The sequence below is a fragment of the Pyrenophora tritici-repentis genome, chromosome 3 (assembly GCF_003171515.1).
Source record: "Pyrenophora tritici-repentis strain M4 chromosome 3, whole genome shotgun sequence".
In the NCBI taxonomy this organism is placed as follows: domain Eukaryota; kingdom Fungi; phylum Ascomycota; class Dothideomycetes; order Pleosporales; family Pleosporaceae; genus Pyrenophora; species Pyrenophora tritici-repentis.
This window is the reverse complement of record NC_089392.1, coordinates 3,470,864-3,482,510: the sequence shown is the minus strand read 5'-3', so window position 1 is coordinate 3,482,510 and position 11,647 is coordinate 3,470,864. Positions and strand designations below refer to the sequence as shown.

The 11,647-nt window shown below is 50.9% G+C and overlaps 3 protein-coding genes across 3 annotated transcripts; 1 reads left to right on the top strand and 2 right to left on the bottom strand.

The window, feature by feature from the left end:
• Positions 1-391: 391 nt before the first annotated feature.
• PtrM4_087050 (uncharacterized protein) lies at positions 392-2,290 on the top strand (the record flags this gene model as incomplete). Its single annotated transcript, XM_066106743.1, has 3 exons — positions 392-565; positions 612-964; positions 1,012-2,290. 3 exons carry the CDS (start codon positions 392-394, stop codon positions 2,288-2,290), a joined length of 1,806 nt encoding a protein of 601 aa, XP_065963681.1.
• Positions 2,291-3,028: 738 nt separating this feature from the next.
• PtrM4_087040 (ATG22 multi-domain protein) lies at positions 3,029-4,682 on the bottom strand (the record flags this gene model as incomplete). The annotated part of the gene is made up of 2 exons (XM_001940034.2): positions 3,029-4,460; positions 4,525-4,682. 2 exons carry the CDS (start codon positions 4,680-4,682, stop codon positions 3,029-3,031), a joined length of 1,590 nt encoding a protein of 529 aa, XP_001940069.1.
• A 2,313-nt stretch (positions 4,683-6,995) lies between these two features.
• On the bottom strand, positions 6,996-11,291 carry PtrM4_087030 (Pneumo-att-G multi-domain protein; the record flags this gene model as incomplete). The annotated part of the gene is made up of 8 exons (XM_066106742.1): positions 6,996-7,093; positions 7,682-8,185; positions 9,642-10,065; positions 10,113-10,144; positions 10,193-10,463; positions 10,509-10,960; positions 11,014-11,138; positions 11,194-11,291. The coding sequence occupies 8 exons, from the start codon at positions 11,289-11,291 to the stop codon at positions 6,996-6,998; spliced, it is 2,004 nt and encodes a 667-aa protein (XP_065963680.1).
• Positions 11,292-11,647: the final 356 nt, after the last annotated feature.

Sequence of the window (11,647 nt, the reverse complement as noted above, 5' to 3'; positions counted from 1 at the left end):
AGTCACACGATGTGGCGTCGGACGGAATATGAGCATACCAATCAAGGGTGTGGACTGATGCGTGGAAGTGACGGCGCGCAAATGTACGGCACCTGAGCTTGGTAGCCATAGTCTCGAATGCGTTGGCCTAGGGCAAAAAGGACCGTTTCGCGATGATGTACAAGCATGTGACTAGAGCTTGTTCGCCGGACTAATACGGTCGGGGCGGAGCTTGCGGCTAGCGAGTCGAGCATCCGAGGGCTACAACGGCCGTCCTTGTCCGCCGCGAATGAGCAAAAAACCGTGGATGATGACGGTCAGGAATGGCTACACGGTGATGCTGCGTGCTCCACCATGATAACACGGCCCCGTCTCTACTCGTCTTACATATGTATTGCCCCATTCCAGCCTCATGCCGCAACCGCCCTATCCCTCCAGACGCGCGCAAGCCTCCGCCAAAGCGGCTGTAGACACCCCCTTGACCGCGCCCATACATGGATGGTTCACGAGCCCCGCGCGATCGCATTCGGATCTTCCACATGCAAAGGAGCTTCCATTGCATTTAATTCACCTCATCCTCTCATATGTACGTGTCGTGAAACAACGACCTCATGGAGCTCTGCTGACAGCAGGTGCAGGTTGACGATGTCGGTGATCTCGCGCGCATTACGCGTACATCGCGCCTCATGTACTATATGATGCTCCCGCGTCTGTATGAGCATGTCACATTACGTTCCTACTCTGAGATACGATACGTCGATGGCCGGCCAGAGGGTTATGGCAGCGGCAGCCCCTTTGCCATGGGGCTGAACACGCTGGTATCGCGCAATTTTGGCGACTACATCCAGACATTCCGTGTCCGGGGCGAATGGCGAGAGCACGATGCAGACGACTACAAGCAAGGGCGGGTGCCGGACAACAGCATGGTGCTGCAGATAGTATTGCGTGCTGCGCTGGACAAGATGAAGAACCTCAAAACTTTTGCGTATGTTTTGAGCCACCACCATTTGACGTCCTTGCTGATGCGCGCAGCTGGGAGCTCAACAGTCCCCCTCTCTACACAGTCTATCAGGGCCTCGTGGCCAGGACGTCGCTGTCTTCGCTGACAATTCGCTGCCAAACACGGAGGACCCCGCGCCCGACGACAATCATCTCACCGCTGCCGAACTTGACCACGTTGGTTGTTTACGACATCGATCCGCTGTGCTATCCCGACGACATATCACTCCTGATCTATGGCTCCAAGAAGCTCGAGAACCTCAAACTTCACTGGAGCCCGCGTATGCGCGCTGCGGGAGAGGAGTCAGTCAACCTCATGTCCATCTTTGGCCGATGCGTAGCTGCCAAATACGCCGTGCCCATCAAACGCCTGGCCATATACAATCTCTACACCCGCTTCTCCAGCAACGATCTCAGCAGTGTTTTAGCAAGCGAGGTTTTGTCAGAGATCACCGTCATCAACTCCATGGGTGCTTCTGATCCCATGACAGTCTTCGTCGACGATTCATGGAGAGTGCACAACGCTAACAAAGATAACATTCCCCTCAACTTAAGAAGTATGCGAGTTGATCATTTCCAGAGGGAAGGTGTACAGGCTTTAGCCAAGATGCAAAGCATGGACCGCTTCTACATTGTGAGTAAACGAACAAGCAAGGATTCATCCAAATCAGACAGCACTGCCGGCACACCCTTGACCCCGTCGACTACTACCCCCGGTGCACCCGCCAGCGCAAACGGCACCCCCATCACCATCACCGACAGAGTATGTCGAGACCTCGGAAGCGAATACATCGCCGCCATCCAATCCAGCCACGGCACCTTGCGCCACCTCCTCCTTTCCGATCTCTGGAACCTTTCCGACGAAGCGCTTCTCCAACTAGTCAAGTCTCTTCCCGAACTCGAACAATTCGGTTACGCCTGCGCGGTCCCACCGCTCGACTCATTACGCAAGATCATGACTGCCTTGCCCAAACTCCGCGCTATCCGTCTCCTGATCCGTCCGGGCCACGAAGTCGGCAACAAGGCCGACATGAATGACCCCGAGCTGCACATCTTCGTCATGGCAACGGAGTTTTGGAAGCCCGAGTACAAGAATCTGCAGTATATAGGTGTGGGCGATAATTTGGTGTTCAAGCTAGGTGGTGTTTACTTCCCGCCCAAGAAGGATGGGGTGACAAATGGGAATGAGAATAGCATGTTTGCGAAAAGAGCGGGGCCGGTTAGGAGGGTCGAGCAGGTTACTAGGGAGAGTGTTAGACATGTGGAGATTTGGGGGCTGGATACTACGGAGTTTGACCCGGCGTTTCCTTGAAGATGGGGGGTTGTATTCTTTGGATATACACAAGCGGATGTTTTCGCCGACATAACATCTGAAACGGCATGCGAGCCACCGGAGAGCGCTGGGATACGCGTTAGGAAGAAAGGCACAAAAGATATGTTTTTGAGGACAGCATTGCCGCAACTATGGGTACATCCCAGCCAAAAGCCCGGTCATCAGTGTGTCTGCCTGGCCAGTTTGGAAGAAGCGAGGTTCATTACCACATTGATGGCTATGACAGATCGGGTTGCAGGAGAAGGGCTTGGAGGTTGCATAGGGTATGCATCATATCAGCAACGAGCGTGGTTTGCACGTTGCTGTATTTTCCTTTTGTCGATGATTCCCCTTCTCTTTAGCATACATGAATGACTGGCATTCTTTGTACTTTCTTCTCAACTCAGCGGCGTTTTGTAGGAAAGCTGGGAGTTTAACGTTTGCATCCACTCGTTGGTTTGGTTAGAGTTGGTGGACCCTTGGTTGTACGTGTGAAAATAGTGAATTCTCAACACGGTTCTAACATGTACTCATGAATGTGGACTTTGAGGGGAAAAGGTACCCCAGCGGTTGACTTACTTTAATCTGGAGATGCACTTGCTTGCAATCAAGTATCACTTATTTCCAGGCTATTTGCAGGCGGTGGTGAATCAGACATTTGTCAAAGTCAATCAACATCTACAGTCATCGCTGCCATCTAAGAATTCAATGCTACCATCACTCCAAGAAGCATCCTCCTCACGTAAGCCTATGCGTCCCCTCATCATCCACCTCCACAGCCTTGATCTTCCTCTCCTTGTCCAAAAACTCCTCCTGCTCAACCCGACTCCTCCCGACATCAACAAAAAAGTACAGGAACGCACAGCTCGCGGCACTCAGCGCAAACAAGAAATAAAACGGACTACTATTATTCCCCGTATCGTCGATGATGGCCGAACTCACAATCGGCCCAATAAACGCACTCGTCTTACCCACAATACTAAACAGTGCGAAGAAGAGAAACTCTTTGCCGCGGGGCGTTACTTCTGAAATCATGGTTTGCGAGTAACTGTACCACGGACACACGACGAGTCCGTAGAAGACTTGGTACACCCATACCTCCCACTTGTTGTGGAAGCCGAATTTCTGCGTGAAGATGCCGATCATGCCCCAGCCGTCTAGCAGCACGATGCACACGGCGACGACCATGAACATTGTTTTCGTGGAGAGACCGTAGTGTTTCTGTATGCGCCAGAAAGCTGCTATCCCGACGGCTTGAGCGGCGATGCCGACGATGAGGAGGTAGGTTAGTTGCAGGCTGTTGTAAGCGACGATTTCGTTTTGCAGGGTCCCGATGACGGTCACGGTGGTGTTGAGGCTGTCGCCGAGGAGGAAGTAGCCAACCAGGTAGGCGAGACTCTGTCGCAATTGCCAGATTTGCGTTATGGCGTAGCCGAGTTGTTTGATGCCGGCCATGACGATGTTTGTCCTTCCGGGGTCTTGACCAGGGCGTCGCTTCTCTAGGATAAACCAGGGAAGCGCACACAGGATCCACACGCCTGTTGCGAAGGCGATGAGTACCGAAAGACCCCATTCGTTGTTCGCGGCGCTGTCGTTTACTTTGAGCGCAAACATGATGCCTACGATGACGGCTAGGATGAGTATCTCAAACACGGATTGCACGTAGAAGGCCGTGTTGGAAATCTCGTTTCGCTTCATCATGTCTGCGAAATCGTACTCTTCGCGTGTAATGGTTCCCTGGGCGAATTCTTCGGCTTTGAGTCGTAGTTCTCGCGTGTTGCGCGCTAGGCCGGGGAAAGCGGCGGTCCAGAAGGTGATGGTGGTTTGGTATGCGATGAGCCCGACGATGTACAGTCCAACACCCGCGTGCCAGTTATCTGGGGTATGCACGCCCAACCAGCCAAACCCGATTCCGTAGGCGATCATTGACAGCACTATCAAGATATTTGGTCGCCATGTCCCGAAATCCGCGAAAGAACCTAGGATGAGGAAGACGACGATTTGAATGGCAAAGCTGATGCCGTTGCAGAGAAGAACAATGGAATTGATTGTTCGGTCTCGGCCCATGAAATGAAGGATCTCGGAATCGCCTGCGGCCAAGTACATGAGGTTTTGGAAAGCTGTGGGTCCGAAATTGAAAAGCGTGAGGCCGTTGTCGCCGACATAGTAGCTAGAGATGTTGTGTTAACCTCGGGTACGATCAATGGATCATAAACAACAAGATTATCGCATACCAGTAATACGCCCAAAGCTCCCACCTCGACGTCTCGAATCGCTCATCGAATTGATCGGGTGCGACAGGTGTATCATCAACGGGCACATCGACAGCACCTTTAGTAGGGTCAAAAGCAGGCGCACTCAGAGGCGCAAGGCCAGGCTCATTCGAAGCCATGGCAAGTCAATCACGACGACAAACAGCGAGGACTATCTGGAAAGAAAGCAATGAAAGACCTCACAAACCTCCACCAACAGCGCGCGCGGGTAAAGGTTTTCTATAACTACGCGCCATTAGTCGCTTAGTCGTACCCTAGTAAGTCGGAACCCGGAGATAACGAAAACGTAGTTGCATCTGTTTGTACAGGCATGAGGGCGAGGGAAAAAGCCCAGGCCCGCGCGAGAAACTGAGAGATTGTGGATCTCCGCCCCGTAACACGGGCACTCCGCAGAAAAGTAGCGCTCGAGTGATTGGGAGAAGGGTGTCGGTCGCCCAAACTAAGACTACGCAAGCTGTCGCTAAGCGGAGCTTGGTAGCTCTCGGCAGCTTGTGGGGTGGTGGGAAAGCGTGAAAACCCTGAATCTACGGCTGGCTAAGCTGGATATCGTTTGGTGCGCCTCCAGTTGACGCCACCGCCCGACGCCTATCACGATATCGTTCGCGGGTGCGAGACACACCCGCGTTTTCCAGTAGCAGAGGCTGTGTTTCTTGTAAAAGTATCCGAGCAGAATTCTACTATCGCGAAGCACGCACTGTAAGGCCTAGCCCGCTGGTTCCAAATTGGTGGGGTAAACTTCGCATATTCGCGAGAATTCTCGGATCACCCCGAAGCCACCAACCTCGCCGTTTCATGTCGGGGTAGCATATCCTGGAATCCTGGAAGCTTGTAGTGCCAAAAGGTTCAAGTGCCGTTCAACCGTCCAAGTGCTGATGCGTAGATCGATGGCTGGTATCGCGCTTCGCTTGTCCCCTGTCTCTTTGCTCGCTTACGTAACTTACGCCGTTTTCAAGCATCCTCGGAGAAAGCCACACCTTGCGTCAACGTCAACTCTAGGCCGCGTCTACACCTGTCACAGGGTTTGTATAGTAGAGATTTAAATAGGAACTGGGGTGAATTCTAGCATTGTACTATCGATGAATGCATCAAGCTTTAACAAACAGCGTACTAGTCGTTTAAGCAGACATGTCCCCGGGAACATACAGAGTCCTCGTATGCACCTAGCTGTAGTACAATCTGAGGCTATATTATAGTTATGCTACTGCCGTTGCCTTCTATACTTCTTGAAGTTTATATCTTTCTATACATCGCCTGCTTTCTTCTCTCGGTCCGCATTTAGTCAAGAAACCTTAACAATTTCCTTTTTTTTGTTCTTTACCGACAACATCTCTATGCAAACTCGCCATTATGATGAAAATTTACCAGGAGAAAGAAACCTCAGTAGAGCCATTACGCTGCTGTAACGCAGTAGGGTAGCGAGACGACTCCCATCAATGCGCATTCACGCACTAAGCACCGCAAAAAGGATATATCCGAATACCTAATAGAGTCCAGGTACATCAAAGGGTGAGCGCTCATGGTCTTAGTGAGACAGCCTAGACTACGCAGATTATAATCATCACCGCATGCAACATTCAAACTTCTGTCTTCCTAACACCGTGTTCAATACGTACATTCCTACCATGGCGACCCCTCACACGAAATAGCATTTCCAACCCACAACACCCGTCATCAAGATGATAAAAACCCCAAGGCATACGATTAGCACTTTAAACGCGCAGCTGAATTCGAAGGAAGAGGCGAGAGCGTACTCTGAGCCTTGGTGAGTTATTCGCCATGCACCATTCTTCCGTCCCATTTACAAGACACCCGCAGCCATCCAGTCTCATCTTGAGCACGTAGATGGCGATGGAAATAACTCTTCTAGGATCTTTGGAAGATCAGGGACTTGGGACATCTATTAGGAGACCACACCACTTTATGTGTAGATGTCTTGTCGATCACGTGTATCGCCTCGCTTCCTGGCTGTAGTTGACAACCAGCGGAGAAGATGAAGTGTAAGAGGGCGCTGCGGACGAAGACGTGGCAGTGGAGGCGGGAGAGATGGCAATCTGAGCAGGGAGGGCTGAACTATTTTAATCGCTGTATTTCTATCATTATACCTATACTTGGCGTACTAAACTAAAGAACTGTCAAATTACCTATACTTGAGGAGAGCTCTAAAGCGTTCTCTAAGCTTTCCTGTCTGGTCAATGTATTACAATGGACGAAGAATCGATTTCTTCCTGGAGGAGACCGTAAAGATAATCTCATTCATAGATTTCTACTGATGCGGGGGGTACCAAGGGAATTTGTCGGGATGAGATCAGAAAACATTCTATGGTACAGAGGGTATCAGTAAAGTATAAAAGGTGCTAAGATATATAGATAAGGAATCCTACATCATTCAATGTGATTTGGAAAGAAAAAAAGTCTGAAACAGACTACATGCCTCATACGGATGTATCATCTTCCGGCAAAGCACGGCGTGCAACATGCGCTGGCTGGGGCGCTTCAAGCTCGTAGAGCTCTACCTCCTGAACTACCTCATCTGCAGACGTCTCAGAAGGAGATGCGCATGCCCCATTCCTAATCTTGTACCATTTGAGCATCCAACGAACGACCTCCCCAGAGATCAACCGGCCTCGCAAGAACCGTCGAAACACCAATCTGCGGAGGAACTTTGCGCAATTCCTCGCGAAGCCAGGTATCTCATGAGCAAACTCATAGACGAAGAAAAAGAGGGCAAAGAACAAGCTAAATGCTTGATCCCACTCCCCAATCGCTTGTGTTCCACATGGATAGTACCGAAAGAACCATGGACGACACTTTTCGAAACCTGCTGCGCTTGAAAAGTAATCCCGCGCACCTGATCAAACCGACGCAATGATCATCATGGGCCCATCGCCTCTCAGGAAGAGACGGATACCGAGCAAAACGGCTAGAGACCGGGACAGGAAGAATAGTATCTGAAGACGTGGATACACCATAACAAGCCCATTCACCAAGACCACTGCTGGCATTATAGACCCGGTAGTTAGGATGAAAAGACGTAACCGGACTTTCCCCCTCTCTGTCATGGTGGCGATCGCCTGCTTGTGCAGACACATCCTACACTGTAGAAAACAGTGTAGCATACCCATGTATAGGATAGACAACGACGCGCCGACAGTGAAATATGGGTCCACCGGGACGGGGTTTAGACCATGGCAATTGATCAGTTGTCGGGCCATATCAATCGCAGCCCAGTTTGTGTACAGTAGCCATCCCATAAGATGCATGTTGTTGCTGTAATCGTCTCGAAAAAGCGCTATCCATGTAGTGACAATCGAGATGGTCCAGGCTGCCCATGGTCCAGGGCCGTAGAAGCCACTGACAAAATCCCTTTGCGTAGGCCACAAGTAGAGCGTGTTGGGGACGAGTGTGAACGTTTGGTCTACGGAAATTGAGAAGTTCCAGTGTGGTGCCGTAGGGAATTTGGCGTGGCCAGGGCGGTAGAGACCACTGATATTGTATACTAGCCCGGGGTAGTTGTAGGTGACGTTGGCGATGACTGTGGTGTTTTGGCGCACGAGAACTGGGATTTTGGTGTAGAATGCCATAGAAGATTCAGCGACGTATGAAATTGCTGGGGCGCGAGGATCTTTTAGTGAAGATGTTATCTTAAACTGTCGATTGAATGGGATTGTCGTTAAAGATTATTCGGGTTGATGAACAAGATACTGAATCCTACAACACGCGCCTCGCCGTAGATATTATATCAGCCACCCACATGTCTCAGCCTCGCTGAGATCGTACATTAGATTAACCTGCAGATACCCTTCCAATGAACTTGTGGCACCCCAAGAGTGGCTGAGCAGCCAACGCATCCACCCCGCATCTTCGCCGCATCTACCTCGAACGGTGTCGCCATGTAGATTCAGGGGAAAATAAACGTGACAGATCATTTTAATCAAACAACAGCACGAAATTGAGTTACACAACAGATAGAAGAAAAAAGAACAGGAAGGGACTGGAGAGTTGAGTGACGGGATCGTCAGTGACGCGGGGCAGAACCACGACGAGGCAACAGCGCCGCATTGCTGCATAACAAGGCTGGCTAGGCACGCGCAGCTGCTCAACACACATCTGCACCGCCTCACAGGTAGAGTAGGAGCGAGTGCGTCTTATCGTCCATGGAGCTGAGTGTCTATAACGCGATGGTGATTTACAAGTTCTATTATGGAATAGTATACGCTATCTCTTCCATACTGACCACAATATTCGCACTGCCGACACAGCACAAAGTCTACTTCACGAGGATACATCACAAGCAAACAAAAAATCTACCCAACCCATTAAGTATCTCCCTTCTATTTAATCTTACCACAAAACACTCTATATACGCCTAACCCCCCCCCCTGTGTATTCTAAATATACAAGTGACTGAAGTATTTACCTCAAGCAGTCTACCCCATCATACCACCAAACAAAATAACATGAACACATGAAGAAACAACGATTAAAAAACATATGCCCATATCTACCTCCAAAACCACCCATCACAACACCCCTAGCCCCTCTCCCTCTCCCTCTCACCCACCCTCTCCCCCAACAACTCCCCCCCCCCTCCTCCTCAACCTAAACCACTCCCCCACGCCCCCACCCCCACCCCCCTCCCACTCCCCTCACCCTCCCCCTTCCCACAACAACAAGCTGCCCCCCCTCTCTCCTAACAATCCACTCAACCCTCAAATCGCTCTTCTGCGGCCCCTCCTGCGGCAAACCCCTAAAGAGTCCCTCTTGAGCGGGCGAATGATACCCCAGAATGAACAACACAAGCGGCTCGCACAAATCCGTAATCAGCCTGACGCGTAGCGAGAAACAGAGGTAAATGAAAATAAAAAGGTTGATCAAGAGGGTGAGGCAGAGCACGACGAGGAGGCCCTTTTGCCACGGTTTGTCTGAACCGGACATGTATTGTGCGACGCGGACTGAGGCGTTGAAATGCTGGAATGTGTTTTTGTTTTTGTTGGTGTTAGTGTTGGGGTTGGTGTCGGTCCAGCCTAGCTGAAATGGAAAATTCCGAGTTAAATCTAGCACAGTGCATGTCATCATACTCAACAGCGCCTCCGCTGGACTCGGCAACGTCTTATTCAGCCGCGGCTCCGTAAGTTGCAACTGCGTTAGAATCCGTGCGGTGGACGCGTCGCCGTCGAAGACGCCGTTGTTTAGGCTCAGCGAGTTGAGGAGGTAGTAGCCTAGGTCGCGCCAGCCGACGAGGGCGAGGCGGGCGCCGTTTGAGCTGATGGGTGCGATGGGTGCGTCTTTATTGTGTGGGTTTGTGCTGTTGGAGGTGGAGCAGACGGCTTCGAGGCTTTGGCCGTTGGACGAGGCGTTGTAGTGGGTTGTGCAGGATGTGGTGATGGCTGCTTTCATGGAGCAGAGGAAGTAGTCAGAGGTGGTGTTTTCGGGCGCTTTGCCGAGGATGTAGACTTCGGGTCTGTCGCCGAGTGCGTAGGGGACTTGGGTGTGGTTTGCAATCTACCTTGTTAGTTCTATCTCGCTTCGATCGTGATGGACCTGCTTACTGTGTTTGCTGCTTTTGGATATTTGAGAAAGACTGTGTTGATGTTAGTATACGTTATCGTTGACCATGAGAAGTGCTTACTTGGTCGAGCACGCGAGTGATCGACATCTTCATCTTTCCAACCGAATATGTCGTCAAGCACTGTCTTGTTGTTCGTGTTGGTTCCCTCGGGGAAACCTAGGACAGGCCACCAATTCACCGCTTTTGATCGATCATCCATGGGGATTCCATTGGGCCAGGTTTCGTAGATGATGGGAGCAAGCTCTTCCTCGTTGGCATTCACGCATAATACATTGAGGGCAAAGCTTGCGACTTGTGCGTGGATTGAGTAAGAACCGCCATCATGAAGGTCCTGTCCGTTGTCAGTAAAGTACCTCTACACCTCGATACTACTTACCTCTGGCTGGAGTAAATCATTCTCAGTGTTGCGAGCAGCTGATGGAACACCCCGATGAGGCACAGCAATAGTGATATTATTGACTATCCTCCCCGCCTTCTTAGAGTCGGCCTCGATATCGTGATCGTCTAGCCAAGCAGTAGTGACAGTGATATTATTATCAAGAGCAGCACCAATTGGCAAACGTTCGGTTATCTTTTCAGACATCCAAGACGGAGGATCTTGCCGCGCGACGTTATCATCCCAAGCAGACATGTAACGGACAAAGTTGCGGCCACAGAGCGACGACCACTTTACGGCGAGACATGTACTGCCGCCCCATTGCGTGTCACCCACGTCGGGCCATTCGGTCAGGCATGTTTGGTCGGCCTTGAGTGTGCTGGAGAAATCGCCTGCAACTTCGCCGGCAAGAACTGTGTGTTCCCAAGGCGGTAGGCGGAGTTGTGGTTGAACTGCATGTGTTAGCAACTTGCAGCTGATCCAAGATGGCATATAGTCAGCATACCAAGTGCACCTGCAGCAGTGGTGTACAGTAACGACAAGATAGCTATAACAAAAGAAAGTATCCCCAAGACGCTAAGACCAGCAAACCTAAAGGTATTGAATTGACTGAGAAGCGAGCCAGGCTGACTTTGCATGTGTTAGCCGTATTGATTACCGCCGACCGTTGGTTTCGCTGACTCACAGGATCCATGTTCGCATCGATACACTAGCCAGACTGATACCTTTCTGCTGAACGGCCCGTCTCGACAAGACTTGTCCAATAAAGGCCAAGCTGACCATGACGAACGTCAATTCGACAGTTTTGGCAATGAAAGCAGTCAGGAGAGCGGCCGAGGAGGGGGAGAAGCGACCCCGTGCCGAGACGATGTGACCATACTTTGGTTGGAGCAGGGCAACGACGAAGAACAAGCCAGATAGTAAAGTTGAGTATATAGAGGCCACTAAGAGGCCAATTGAGTACGCGTTGCGTTGTGGTGTAAGTAAGCCTTGGGTATACACAAGAGGCAACATGCTACTCGAGCTATCTAGTACATCTAAGTATCTCCACCGACCAACTATCGTAGCAAGATCTTACGTTTGGAAGTAGCGGATATGCTTGCGCGCCCATCTAGCGACGGCCGCAGAAAGGGGTTTTC